Source organism: Oculina patagonica, chromosome 6 (assembly GCF_052425735.1).
Source record: "Oculina patagonica isolate OP01 chromosome 6, crgOcupat, whole genome shotgun sequence".
Lineage (NCBI taxonomy): Eukaryota > Metazoa > Cnidaria > Anthozoa > Scleractinia > Oculinidae > Oculina > Oculina patagonica.
The window spans coordinates 35,356,113-35,371,069 of NC_135763.1; the positions used below are offsets into that span (position 1 = coordinate 35,356,113).

Below are 14,957 nucleotides of genomic sequence, written 5' to 3' on the forward strand. Positions count from 1 at the left end.
AGCAGTCTTATTCTATATTTAAAGGAAGGATTTTGTCGAGAAACAGGTAAGTATTAAACCAAGTTTTAATTAAGAAATTTGTCACCGGACTTACACAAGAGACACATGTCTGCAGAAAACGTCTTCGTTTTAATCATTTTATTTGCTCAAAGAGAGAGATTTACTCATTTCTCGCGCAGGTGTTTTGGGAAGTTTTTGTTATACATGCAAAGAACAATATTGCCAGCTAAAAACAAGCGAAAAAATAAACCAACAGCAACAACAACAACAACAAAAAAACACAATCTTATACCGGCGGCAGCTAACTGGAATTGAGTGCCTTTTTTAAGCACATGGTATTTTCACGAGATGCCTAAAACTGACGCTGTGTAAAACTCAAGTTAGAATTCTCAAAGATGGTCTACGTTTGCGCAGAAATTTAGAAAACAATAGCTTTCTTCGAAATGATGTTTTATGTATCTTTGAGTATGATCACTTTAAAATTGACTTAAATATTTTTTAATCAGAAATATAAAAGTTGGAGAGAAAAGTCTTCGCCTTCGCAGCCGTTTCTGAACAGTAATGTCATAAGGTGGCTCGTCATGGTTTAGACAGTTTCTCCGAGACATCAGTTAAGGGTCGTGGGGAAACGAAACTCTCTGTTTTCCTTGGGGGCCAATTACTTATAATTTTTGTATTTTAAGTGTTAACTCCGTGCGTGTACAAATACTTTTGCTGCCTCGTACACAGACGCCTCGTTCTTTTTGAAATGGGTGCGCAACGTCGCCTTTTATCGCAGCGCCGGAAATACACGATGCGCCTGAGGAGGAGGCTGTATTTTTTGTATTTTAACTGTTAACTCGCAAGTAAGAAAAAAGAATGGATAATAGCGAATTGCTTCGCGTTCATACTGTGGTTTCGAGCCGCACGACCTGATCAAGTGCTACTGCAAGTGTTAATGTTGTTGATTGTATTACTTTGATTTCGTTACCTGAGTGCGTTACTTTGATTTCCGATTGATTGCGTCATTTTTGACATTGACATTTGATCGCGTTTACCTACTGAGTGTATTGTTAGCTAAGTTCTTTAAACATGCATTAGGGAAGATAGTGTCATTCGAGCGCTATTATTGTGGATGAAAGTTAGTTGTGTAAACCACTTTCAAGATAAGTTTCCTTCTTTTGAGCAAGCCATCAGCGTTGTATTGTGGGACCGATATGTAAGTCTTGTTGTTCTTTCCTTATGCATGTGCTCATGATTTCGCTATAGTTTAGTTTTTTCCTCGAAGAATATTTTATGCCAAAGCCTGGTATTGTGTAATTTGGATCGTGGTTTCATAGGCATTTCATTTGACGTTTCTTCGTTTTTTACTCACAAGTTTATAGACGTTTGGTAATTGAGTTTATGCGTATTTCCCGTTGTGTTACGCTGCCGTGGCTCACAGTTCGCCTTTGTAGTAGTTTTCGTGAAAGGTTTCCTCGTTTAGTCGTTTTCTGTTTGCCACGTACTTAGTAGAGTTACGCATTCCTTAATCGTCAGAAGTCTTAGATTGTAATTAGGTTTTTTACTTTATCTATTTTACAGTTTACGTGTAATCAGCCAATCATTCCTAATAGTGGAATTGTTCGTAATAAATATGGAATCGTTTGGTTGGTCCAGTAATCTATCCCCACATTAGTGAGTTTTATCGCTTTGGTCGCGAATTTCCTGGCACTCCATTTGGCCTTGATTCCGCTACCGCTACAGCAAGGTTCAAGCTGTTGTTAGTGCAAAGAGTTAGTGAGTTGTGTTCGCCCTAGGAAGTTAAACAGTTTTGCTGTGCATCACGTGATAAATCCTCTTCTTATTGAAAATTGCATTCTCTTGTGGGGTATAACAAATAAATGACCATTTTGATATAATGGCGGCTAAATTAGTTTTCCATTAGAAAATCTTTGTTATCTCTATAAATACTGCAGTCATTGCTCTTCAATTAAGGGTCTGTCCATTCATGAGTTCGAGTTCGAGTAAGAATTTCGAGTTGAGTTCGAGTTCGAGTTAGATTCGAGTTCGACTTGAAATATCGAGTGAGAGTTGTTTGCGGTTAGCTCCACTCTGTTTGCTTGCGGTTAGTTCCACTCCTATTTGCTTGCGGTTAGTTCCACTCGACGCGTACTCCTATGCTTGCGGTTAGCTTTATTTGGTGATAAGGACGACACTGTGGTGACCAATGGGAACAGTTACCCCATAACTCGAACCGAAATTTCAACTCAAACCGAATCAACCGAACCGAAACTAACTCGAACTCATAAATTCGATACACTCTTCAATTAATAACTTAAAATATCAAATTACTTAGTGATGTTTCCTTGAAATGCATGTAAGCAAAACTAATCTTCTCTTCGCCCTTAATTACTTTAGACTGCGTATTGCCAGATTGAGTGTAGGCGAAAAGAACGTTTAGAATGGGCTGAGGTTGACGATCTTGAGCTTAATTAGCAATTATTGGATGACACCCTCCGAATCTGCATCCGAAATCCGAATTCAATAATTGTTTTATTATTCATTCAAAATTTTTCCATAAATAAGCTTTAAAAATCAAGTGACTTCGTTTCGAAACTCTTTTTGTGTTTTCGCTATCTTTATCATCTAATATTTTAGAAAATTGTTCGTCGTAATTTTCAAACCTGGCGACCATTTTCGCGCGTTTCTAGCTCTGCACTATCAAAGCCGCTGTTAAGTGACGTCAATCGTCCAGTAATTGTTCTATTATTGGACGTTTCTTCCAAATTTGGTCGGTGCTAGCCGGTTAGCTGGAATCACTCAGAAACGCATTCAAATCTGTACAAAACATTCGCGTGATTCTCAGGTTACGAATACAGTGACCATTTTGGTTCATATTAATGAAAAAAGAAATATAAAGAAGTGTAAAAGCACTTACCCAAAATTTATCCTTGAGTACTTTATTAGCTTTTTTAAAATCTTTTTGTAATTTTTCTGTCTTTTTTATAAAAAAAAGTTCTTATAAAAGGGTGTATATGTTTAAATGATACGTTTAAGTGGTCACAGAAATACTTATAGTTATATTTGAGTTAAGTCAATGTATGTATACTAACCAAGTTTGACGTGAAAATAAAGTCATCAATTGTTGCACAATTTTTTCAGACTAAAATAAAAGAGACACATTTTATAAGCATAAATTACTCCTTTAGGGGGTGTTATTCAGTGAGCATTATTTTTTATAAAATCGTGCCCTTTACGTTACAATTTTCAGGTGTATGCAGAAATGTTCTTTCTTCGCCATTTCACAATGATTTTCTTTCTTGTGGTATTTTTCCACTCGGTTGTTTGGAGAGGAATTGAAGGACAGATAAAAGGTAATTCAGTTACGATCGCGCCAATACAATATCATTGCACAATTGAAGAAAGATCTTGCACGTTATAACTGATAAAACACTTGTGCGTACTCAGGAGCCCTTACTTTTAAGAATAGTTTTATTTTTTCACTTTAAGACCTTTAGGTGAACGAAAAAGGAATTATAATTTTTGTTATCAACGAAGCTAAGTATTCCATGTGCTAGTCAGTGTTAAGCTGGGTTTACACGGGCAATTTTTATGCGACAAAAATTTGCGACAAATATATTTGATCGTGTAGATGACACAACAATTATTTGTCGGCAGTTCAAAGTTTAGCGCGCCATAAATGACCTTGGACTGCAGAAGTATGCACAGTGATACGCGTTCGCATGTGCCCATTAAGAGATTGGGGACCACTTTGCTGACGCAATATTTGCCACATTTTATGTGACGAGTTGTCTACACGAGCAATTTTCCTATATGACAACTTTTATTTGTCAAATAAAAGCTAACACACCAGCTTGTCAACAAATATATTTGTCACATAAGAATTGACCAATTTTTCTCATCTACACGAGCAAATAAAAAGTTGTCACATAAAAACATAAAAATCGCCACATTAAAATTGCGCGTGTAAACTTCCCTTAATTGAAGGTAGATAAGTTGTAGGTATTACCAAGCTATGAGCTAATTATCTACCATTTTTCAGGAGAAGCAGCAGATTCTTTAATGACCACTGCCAGTCCTACTGTATTCACATCTATTTCATCCTCTACGGAACCCGCTCCTTACTCTTTCCTCCTTCGTACTTTGCGCCGCAACTGCAGCTCAGATGTGTTCCCAACAAATGGTAATGTGTTTGATACATTTCATATAATATTAATCTGGATGGATCAAAAGAACGTATACTATGGCAACGCTATCCAGATCTTCTCCCCACAATGGTGAATAGACACTTTTACCCCTGCGTCTGCTTCAAATTTTAAGTTCTTTTGTGAAGATCTTGAAATTAAGGCAAAAACGTATGTTGACGTATTCCATTATATAAGAAGAAATCTGGTCTATCTAAGGTTGCCCTCTTTCATTGTTATAGAGTTTTTGCAAACCTGCATGTGGCACTTAATGCATGACTGGATTGAAGGCTCGTCCTGATTCTTTGCACAACAATATACAGGGGCTAAGGTGGAGAGAAGCCCAGAGAGGAGTTGGAAAAGCATGTCACGGTTTGTGTTCTTTTTTATTGATGTTCCTAGGATTTCTGCAGTGGGAAGAAGAAATCCGTGTTTTACTACATCTCAGTTTTATGGAAAACTCTAGCAGAGTCGCGAGGTACAGTTGTAAAGCAAGGTGTGGACTGGAACAACGAAATACATCGGCACATGATAAATATTTACCCAGATGTTACTGTGATAACCTCTGTGAAGACTTCGGCGACTGTTGTTTTGACTTCGATGAATTGTAAGTGTTTCTATAACATGGCTGTCAAATGTATACGGAGTGTGGACCCTTTGTTAAGAGGTGATGGGTAATTCATAGGGGTGGCTGAAAGTATCCTTTTGTTCATTGCATTTAACTTTGTTAAGAGGTGATGTGTAATTCATAGGGGTGACTGAAAATATCCTTTTGTTCATTGCATATAACTTAGAATCTCATTAAAGTTTGATTGTTAAGAATTGCTGATGTTTTGTTGCAGGATTCAACGCGAAATAATCCGTGTTTGGAAATCGCTGTATTTAATGGCGAGTGAAGAACGCCTGTACCCTTTTTCGGCCCCCTCCACTCAGACACCTTCAAAAGATAATAATAAAAAACTATCTATGTATGTCAAAACTTCAATGTACTTATTCTTTGTATTAATAGATGTAGAAAAAAGGTTCATCCTGAGGCTTCGAATCAAACATGCTTTGGTACAAAACATGAACTTCATTCACAGTACCCTGGTTATGCAGTCTGGAACACGTGCCCGAAGAATTGGAAAGAAAAAAGCGTGCTGCAGAGATGTCAGGATGAAGATGAAAATGACCTTTTAAGGAATTTGCCGGTATTCGACGAAGAAAGTCACGTGACGTACAAAAATATATTCTGCGCGAGGTGCAATAGAGCGAGAAATACGACATACTGGAAGATTATTTTCGATTGTAAACCATGGTTTAACGTAACAACTTTTAATTTTAGCAGTAACTTGGGATTTTTGCACCAGAGGTGTTTGGTTGACACAAAGCCAAAGGACTCTCAGCTAAGGTTTTTGAAACGATGCATTCCTCGGTTTCAGGACTGCAGCAATACCACCCAAGGGAAAAATTTAACTTACTGTCAAGCAGAATGTCTGAGATATGCTTTTCCGGTTTGTGTTCTTGGTGGGGACCATTTCGTGCGATTTAGGAACCCACAGTGTGCTTTGTGCAATGGGTTTACACCAAGCTTTACTGAAACTGAATGTCCTGGAGAAACACCTGATATTCCTCCTCCTCTCACCATCCTCTTTGATTTTAGTTCCGCGTCTAAACATATTGAAGTACAAGACCGAAAAAAGCGGGTGGTTCAAAGCCTTAAGAAAACTTGGTCCTGCTCGCTCGATCAGGTGTATGATCCTTACGCTGGCTGCTGCAAAAAGATTGTCGCAATGGATGAATGGAAACCCAACTGTACTGTCATAGCGTTTAATAAAACAGATTACGAACGTCTGCCTAACGGAACTGTTTATTTGAAACTTCGTGGCAAGATATATAGCAACATCACTTACGCGATACGTGACAACAGATTACTGCTGTGTGTAAATTTTTCAAGAAACTTTTCTGGACAAGTAAAAGAACCCGGGATCTCATATAAGATTGCAAAAACGCCACCACCTCTCCATGTACTTTCTTTAATTGGATGTATATTGTCGATGGTTTCTCTAGTTCTTCTGCTGATGACGTACATCCTGTTTGCTGAACTGCGTAACTTGCCTGGGAAGATCATAATAAACTTGGCATTGTCGCTATTGCTGTACCAAAGCGTCTTCTTTTCAGCGGCTAAAACTGACGATCAAGACACATGCCTGGCAGTCGCGGTTCTTCTCCATTTCTTTGCTCTTTCCTCTTTTATGTGGATGAACGTTATGGCTTATGATGTGCATCGGACTTTTACGAACGTTTCAAGTAAGTTTGCCATTATATAGTTATTATGTTATAATATGATGCAGGGTAACTACAAACAGAAAGAATGCCCCAAAGCGAAAGTACTGTAAGAAGGCGAGTTCGGTAAGGGTGTAGGTAGGAGGTGACAGGCTACAAAAGCTTCAGAACCGCGCCGCTCACGTGTTAACTTCCTCTAGTTATGATACTGATGCCAAGGGTCTAATACGAAAGATTTGGAAAGATTTGTGTACCCAGCGTCAAATTCAGAAAGCCTTAATGGTATAAAAATCTTTAAATGGCTTGGTTCCTGAATACCTATCGTCTAAATTTCTAAAATGTAGTGGAATGCACTATTCTCTAAGGGATTCCGAAAACAAACTGGTTGTACCTCATCCACGAACTAATTATATGAAAAATAGCTTTAGTTACAGTGGTGCAACTCTCTGGAACAGCCTACCCTGCAATCTCAGGATTATAAAATCCTTTAATCAATTTAAAAGCAATGTTAGACATGACACGGCATTCATGGAAAACATGATTAGTTTAATTGGTTTACTACTTCAGTTTTTATTAATTAGTATTGATTAATAGTTTATTTGTATTAATTTTTATTATAGCTGTAATTACTAGTATTTACCTGATAATTTTAACCGTGTATAAAGAAATGTTAAATAAATAAATAAATTGGGGGGGGGGGGGGGGGGGGGGGGGGATTGCGCACGGTTTTTAAAGAGGTAGTATGGAATGGAGCTGTTGGGAAGAATTCTGGCTGAATTTATAGTCTTGCAGATATTTCGTCAGTTCACTGTTGCTTTTTGCTCATTGTTGACAGGCATTCCAGCAAATCAGCAAGGAGACTTCAAGAAACGTCTCATGAAGTACTGTGCGTATGCCTGGGGAACTCCTGCCATTGTTGTGCTCATTTGCGTTACAGTTGATCATGTCAAGAAAGGAATTATTGGATATGGTGAGTGCTCAGGTACATTTAAGTGCTTGTTTCCGAGGCGTTGGAGCGAAAAGTTGGGGATCGAGCCCTTGCGGGGGTCATTGGCAAGATTTTGTTCAACACGGCCTCCAAGAAAAGCAGCGTCTATTGTTTTGAATTTTCATTCGGTTATAGTTGAAGTTAGGTAGGTATACGTAGTTAGTTAGTTGGTCACACTTTTAACATGGGCTGATGGAAACACAGTGTAGAAATAAAGTTATCTATTCTATTTTACACTTTGGCTATACAGGAGTCGGTATAAATGGGTAAGTAATAAAGATTTTATCATTTGGAAATGTTTTGGCGTCCTTCTAATAAGCTAGACTAGTTCTTAAACTAGCTGTGTATCATTTCTCGTCCAATTTTTTGCTCAAAGCACATGTTTCGGTCGTTATGCCTTCTCGATGTCGGCGCGAAATGAGTTATGATTTAAAGCTTTTATTTACTTGGCAAAAATTTTCATCTTTTAAAATAAGTTCACAAGGTGGATGATCAAACGTCTTAGTTTAGTAAACCAGTCGATAGTTTGAACGTTTTAGTTGTTTATGTTGTTTAGCCAATTCGTTAGTTCGCTCGTTAGAGTCGTTTTAAAAAGTCGTTAGGCACTTCGTTAGAATGTTCTCGCAAATCGTTAGATATTTTTGCTTGAGCGTTCAACTCGTTAGAAAAGTCGTTAGAGCGTTAGGAAAAGTCGTTAGTTACTCGTTCGTTAGACGTTAGTTTTTGCCCGTTTAACGAATTATCGTTAAAGTACGTTTTCCCGTGCAAGGTCACAATTGTTAAAACAGCGGTGCCTCCTAAATGCAAAGATCTTGCGCAGTTCATGACTATGTGGGAAAAGCGGATCTTAGCAAGGGCTATTTTAATCCAAAACGAAAATTAGGGTTAACATACATACATAGATACTGAGTAACCACTTGGCAGTTAAAAAAAAATGTTATATATTCTTAACAGATATGATTTTGTTAACAAACAGGGCAAGGAGACGAGGAATGTTTCATATCTCAGCCTCAAGCCATACTTTATTCGTTTGTTTTGCCTGTTACACTGCTGATGATCTTCAATCTGTATGCACTGGGACACACTGTGATTCATATCATCAAAACTCGTAAGGTAATGGAAATAATTGGTTGATTTGTTGTATTCAAACCTGGAGGAGACGTAAATTGGAATTCATCATAGTCAACCAAGGAATCGAAGAAGGATGTGTTCTTTGTAAATGAAAGTGTAATTTTATTTTATTTTTTCAAAAGTAATACGACTTTTTTAATTTTCACAAACATGTTTCGACGGTACATCCGTCATCGTCAGTGGATGTACCGTCGAAACATGTTTGTGAAAATTAAAAAAGTCGTATTACTTTTGAAAATTTCTACATTTTTGCTGCTGTCTCGACCATTTTATTTTTTCAATTTACTATCTTGAGTGACTAGGTGGCTAGTTGATTAAAAAGTTGACTACATTTTGTAAGTTAATTATTAAACGACTGACTAAGTAAAAAAAAACTTACAGACTGATTGACGATTGGCTGACTGATTGGAAAGCTGCATAGATTGACAAATAAATTTGTCTTGGTTCACGGCTGTGGATAATCATTTAATAAGAAGAATAGTATAAGAAGAATACATCACGTCTTCTATGCACGTTAGACGCACTCAAAATAATTTTAAACACAATATATAACTATTAAATAGCTGTAGTTCGAAATATTTTCGCTCTTCTAGCCTCTTTTAGTAGTCTGCGATGGAAAATTATTTTAAGTGCGTCGAACTTGTATAGTAGTCGTACGTCAGCGATGTCTTCTTCTTATGGTTAATATTCTTCTCGCTATTCAAACATATTCAAACATATTCCTGGCTTTGGCGTTTAAATTTCTCAAATTTTTTATGTTTCTGTCATTCTATTTCAGAGGACCCAACAAGTGACCAACCAGCAACATGGCAGAAGCGTAGCTGTGATCTGTGTTAAAATGGCTTCAGTGATGGGTGTCACATGGATTCTTGGAATTGCTGCAAACTTGAAAGCTTTGTCATTCTTGTGGTACCCGTATGTGCTTTTAAACAGTCTTCAAGGCACGATTCATTTTTATTACTTCAATGATTTTGTAACTGGGAAGGAAACCAGATGTTTTGTTTTTCCTTCTGCGTGTACACAAAATTTCATAATTTGACTTGAAGAAGTAAAATGTACAGTACTTGCAACATTCACTGTACTTTGGCTCTTGCATGTGTGGTATATCCCAAACGTTAAGTTATTAGATAAATTAATATATTACAGTCAGAGAAAAGTGCCTTAGAAAACAAACAAACAAACAAACAAACAAAACAGACAAATATTTTCTGGCCTTTCAGAATCAGCTTCAAGGTGGTTTAATACTACGAATGCCTAGGGAGAGGCAGAGTACAAATTTCTACTAATAGAACACATGAGTGAAATCCACGATTACAATATCGGTACGAGTTTGCTTTCTCGTCAAACATCTCACAACGTTCGATTCCACTTATATGTAATTTTTGTTGTTCCTCTCATAGTTGAGAATAACGCCTTTGGTTAATAAGCGGATGGTACATTGATTACATTAGTTACATTAACTTAGCTTGCTATTATTTGAACTTAAGGTGAAACTAGCGCTTTTGGTTTTACAGGGCTCTTCATTTTCCTATCTTTCGCTGCGAGTGGAAAGGCTTTGGAGTTGTACAGACAAAAATTGGCCGGCATCCTGAGGAATCGTGTAACACAGAGCAAAGTAGATGTCGACAACGGAAGAAACCATATTAAGCAAATCATTTAATTTGCCTCACAGATGAAGACTAAGTTACGCAAGAAATCAACTTGTAAATAACTGCCTGTTTTAAGAAAAGAAGCGTTCACGAGATAGTAATCTGTACAGTGGGCGCTTGCTTTACTGAGTCCCGTGGACACGAGAGTTGAGTTACTGGACATGCGAGTCTGCAGGCGAGGAAGCGCAGCACTAGACCGAATGTATATACCTTAATCCCGGGGAAAGAAGGGAGGGAAGGAAGAACAGAGGCATGAAAGAACACGACTGCTATCCGATACCGAGTCTTCGTCCCAATCATGTACATAAATAACATACAATTTTTAATTCTTTTGTTGCAAGTTGTCCCGTATATACTGCCTTCATGAATGGTCAAAATCAAGGCCTATGTTACGCGAGCGATTGCTTAGAATAGAGTGTAAATTCTATTGCTTTCATGGGAACATGCGAACTCACAAAATGGCCAGCTTCTAATATAGCTCAGCTCGTATAATTAAACATCGTCGCTACGGTAGCGGGAAAATCGTGGATACAAATCCCGTTGAATCCCTGTATTTTTTGCAGCGCGCTGTCCACTTCTCGGACACGAGTAAATAATTGTTACCCAACTGTTACATTTGGTTTATTATCGTGAAGATATGAGGCAACTTGCAAAACGTAATTATAACTTACGTGACGGTAAAATTAACCCGCCTCATTGTATGCAGTGAATTTCCCTCAAAGATCACTGGCTTTCTCTGTATCCTGATTCCATTTAGGTACGACTTTAAAGGAGGTTGAGCGAGGAGTAATGTGTTTCATCCAACTTAGACAGTGAATATACTAGTTGCATCAATGCATTGTACATACATTCTGTTCTATTTTATTTGCTATATTTTAACCTGTATATTTATATTTTATTCACACGAACCCACAAGCTTTACGCTTTAAATATCATCTTCTCTAAATAAAGGTTTTGCTACCGTGCTTACTCAAATATTTCTTCCTTTTCATACATGAAATCGCCTTGCTTGGAGCAAACTAAATGTTCATTATCATCCAGTAGATTTAAATCAGTTATAACTTAGAAAACAAATACAGAAGTAAAAAAGTGCAGAATCTATCAAAACAGTTGTTTCATTTGACATGTGCTTTTCGGATGCGAAATGATTATCTGGGGTCCGAGTTATTCATCACCTCGCATCCAAAGCGCGCTCTTGATATAATAGTCGTATCTATAAAAAATTCTCGATTTTGATTGGTTCTGCGCACGCCCATTTGTTGCGTAATTGGCGCGTGATCACGCGGGTTTCCAATTACAGGTATCCAATTTGAGCAACTTCAAATTGGATACCTGTAATTGAACACCTACGCCATTCGCGCGTCAATCACGCGCATTCTTGCTGTTTTCCAGCTGTTTGCACAACCAATTGTTTACCATTCTCACTCATTAATTATGCCGCTCATTGTCCGGCGTGGATAAGATATGGGAAAAGATTGTGGCCGAGGCAATGAGCGACTGGGTGAGAAAGCACTCTAGCTGTGTATTACGTCGCCGAAGGGGAGGTGGGAGGGTCGAAAATTTGTCCGGACTTCCCGGCTTGCGTATCTCTTTCGAAATGTCCCGAAACTAAGCAAAGAGATCTTTAAATACCGCGATTGTCCACAGGCTGATTAGGCATTACATAATACAACTATCTATAAACAAACAGGGTTATGTAATCCACGCACTTGTGAATTCCGCGTCATGATTATGAATGAGAATAGTTTACCATTCTCACTCATTAATTATGCCGCTCATTGTCCGGCGTGGATAAGATATGGGAAAAGATTGTGGCCTACGGCTGCTCACGCACCTTGCTGCTTCAGTATAAACGCCAAAAGATCTCCACATTTACAGGAAATAATCCACAAAATACACCTTCTCCCCAAAACTCAGAAAACCCCTAAAACCCCAACCGGTATATCCAACCACGAGAGAGGCCCAACCCAGCTAGTGGGGTTACTTCCCTACACCATATAATAGCATGTATTTAGATCGTGGCTTATAATGAGAGTGAAGAAAAGAGTAAAGAAAACGCCAAGACCTAGGGCGGGCAGAATAACACCAGTGATGTCTGCGGAGAAAGGAAAACGTAAGACAAAAACGAAAAAAGAACAAAAGGGAAAAAACCCCACTAGCCAAGCCGGACCAGGAATCCGTCGTAAACGGATTATAGGGTGTAAATTAGAATACCCTTCTGATCGCGACAAGGCCAGTGGAGGGGGTGGACTGACTATTTTTATTTTATTTTTTTTATTATTTTTTTATTATTATTATTAGTTTTAAATGACATAATATTTAAAATTGTTAAAATTCTAGCTAAGGGAGAAGTTAAGGATAAACATAATTCCCGTATAAGCCAGGTTGTAGCGTCTAAACGTGGATAAAATGCTAAACTCCATGGATAAAAACGGCCGACCGGCGAGCTTTTAATAATTACAAACTAAACCTACAGAGATATACAATTGTCTATTTAAAGTTCCGCACAGGGATGTGTTAGGTAACAAACCTTACGTTAACCCAACTTGTTAACACTTTAACCTAAGCTCATTAACAATCAAACAGCAGTAAGCTCTTAAACAAAAGTCCACACATGGCAACTTCTGTATTTTTCTAGACATGAAAGCTTATCAATTCCAGACCGATAAACCATAACTAAGCACCTAACACACCAACACTTAAAAGGGCCGACACATGACTGTTGCCAAATACCCTCGATACCCAATTCAAACTTTAAACAAAGACGACGCATGGCTCTTGCCAACTGAAACAAATTGTGCTCAACAAAGGAGCGAACATTGCGTGATTTCATGCCGCGCGGGGGCCTGGCACTACCGGATTTTCCCGGACTTTTTTAAAATCCAGTTTCAAGATGGCGGAAAGTGAGGAGAAAAAATTCGAAGCAAAGCATGTCTCTTTCGAAGAAATATTTAGCAATATTGACTCGGAGAATCTGCCTAAACTTAGCAAGGAAAAGCTACACTATTTTTGCAATGCCCTGAAACTAAAAGTATCCGGCGAGAAGAAAGAACTTGTACAAAGATTAGAGCCACTCGGTAAGTGCAAGCAGTTGTTCGATAAAAAAGTCGCTCGAATCCAAGAAGATTATAAGTTCTCTACTGCACTGGATCCTCTCTCGATTCCATCTCCATCTGCGAAGTGGAGAGTCATTGGCAAGAACACAGATGTAGCCGTACCGATCGTTACCGAAAGTACCATTAAAGAATACCAAAAAGCTAAGTATGCAGGGGGAAAAGGCCAATACAGGAAGGCTTACCGTTTGTTTTCTTCGAGGAGAATAATGTCCGTGAAAGCTGCTGAGTGTAGTGAGCATTCTGGCGCTCTGTATGTAAAAGCTAGTATTCTTAAGTCGTATACAGGGAGTGTCACTAGACCTGCGACCATCCTTTTTACTAACAATATACCTGTCAAAGCATATTGTGGATGTGCAGTTGGGAAAAGTGGACTGTGTTGTCATGTGATAGCCCTCTTGATTGAACTAAATTACTACCATGATAACAAGAAACTCTATCTTAACATGTCATGCACTGAGAAACTTCAGAAATGTCATAAGAAGGGAACTTCAGTGACCGAAAGGGCGGCAACACAAATCAAGTTAAAATACTTGAGAAATATACGTGGAGCAAGAAGAGATATCAAGAAGGTCAGGGCAAAGAAAAAGGTTCTAAATCCAACTAATGATACCAGTGACTTCAGTGACTGGTATAAGAGAGACGTTTCAGAAATGGAAGAGAAAATAAAGGCCAAACTTGATACAATGAACCCTAGCCAGCCAAGCATTGAAAGTCATTTTTTCTCAGTTTTGTCACAGCACAAAAAAAAGTCAGGCCTATTCCTACATCTAAGGTACAAGACTGAATTTGAAAACAAACAAAATGGCAAGAAATATGATGAAGACGTATTGAAACCAAGGTTCGGAGAGAGTACAGAGGCTGTTTGGAGACCAAAACGTGTCGAGCCTGAATCAAACACTCCCTCTTCAGAGGTTGATCAAAGTGTAACTAAACAGCAACCTAGCCTCTTGAAAAGAATTAATTATGTTCCGGTTAATCAGTGTACTAATGACTGGAGGGCTCTAAGAGTTGGAATAATTACTGCCAGCAAAGTTCCTGCATTGCTTGGCTTCTGTGGGATGAAAGAATTTGACACTGCCTGGTTTTCAATAAGGAATAATATCGATGAAAGTGTATTGAACCCCAAAAGATCTAGATTACCAAACTTTATCCGAGGCAAGCAAGAAGAAAGCAATGCTCTTGCCAAGTTTTGTGAAGACTCTGACTTTAACATCAGTGAGTGTGGATACTTCAAACACCCCAAGGATAAGAGGTTTGGTGCTAGCCCAGATGGAGTAAGCACTGGAGAAGTGGAATTTCTAGTTGAAATTAAAACTCGATCCCTGCCAAATAGAAGTCAGCTAGCAAAGTTGAAACAAGAAGAGGTTGAAGCAAAACTAAAAGCAGCTCAGACTCCCCTAACACAAGTTAGTAAAGTGAAATTCAATATTTTCCTGCTTTTATTTCTATTAACACCCATCTTCATAAAAGTGCCAATCCAAGGTCAGAAAATGGAATTTATGTTAGGAAAGTCTTTGATCTAAATCCCACTACTACATCTACTTAAACTCTGCAGTTTCAGAAAATATCCATACCCACCCCATTAAAGGTCATTGGAATTTCAGAGCTTTAATGGAACTTCTAAAGGGGTGGGGGTTTCAAC

At 38.2% G+C, this 14,957-nt stretch overlaps 1 protein-coding gene across 1 annotated transcript; it reads left to right on the forward strand.

The window, feature by feature from the left end:
- Positions 1-121: 121 nt before the first annotated feature.
- Positions 122-11,604, forward strand: LOC144657237 (uncharacterized). Its single transcript, XM_078517547.1, has 9 exons — positions 122-1,198; positions 3,233-3,335; positions 4,025-4,165; positions 4,569-4,773; positions 5,176-6,455; positions 7,267-7,401; positions 8,396-8,532; positions 9,329-9,491; positions 10,065-11,604. Exons 1-9 carry the CDS (start codon positions 1,115-1,117, stop codon positions 10,208-10,210), a joined length of 2,394 nt encoding a protein of 797 aa, XP_078373673.1. The 5' UTR covers positions 122-1,114; the 3' UTR covers positions 10,211-11,604.
- Positions 11,605-14,957: the final 3,353 nt, after the last annotated feature.

What these genes read in the sequence shown, in the direction of transcription:
- LOC144657237 (XM_078517547.1), top strand. Translation starts at nt 1,115, where the DNA reads ATGAAAGTTAGTTGTGTAAACCACTTTCAAGATAAGTTTCCTTCTTTT. An exon ending in AGATGTGTTCCCAACAAATG is followed by an intron (nt 4,166 to 4,568) that starts GTAATGTGTTTG and finishes TGATGTTCCTAG; the next exon opens with GATTTCTGCAGTGGGAAGAA. An exon ending in ATATCATCAAAACTCGTAAG is followed by an intron (nt 8,533 to 9,328) that starts GTAATGGAAATA and finishes ATTCTATTTCAG; the next exon opens with AGGACCCAACAAGTGACCAA.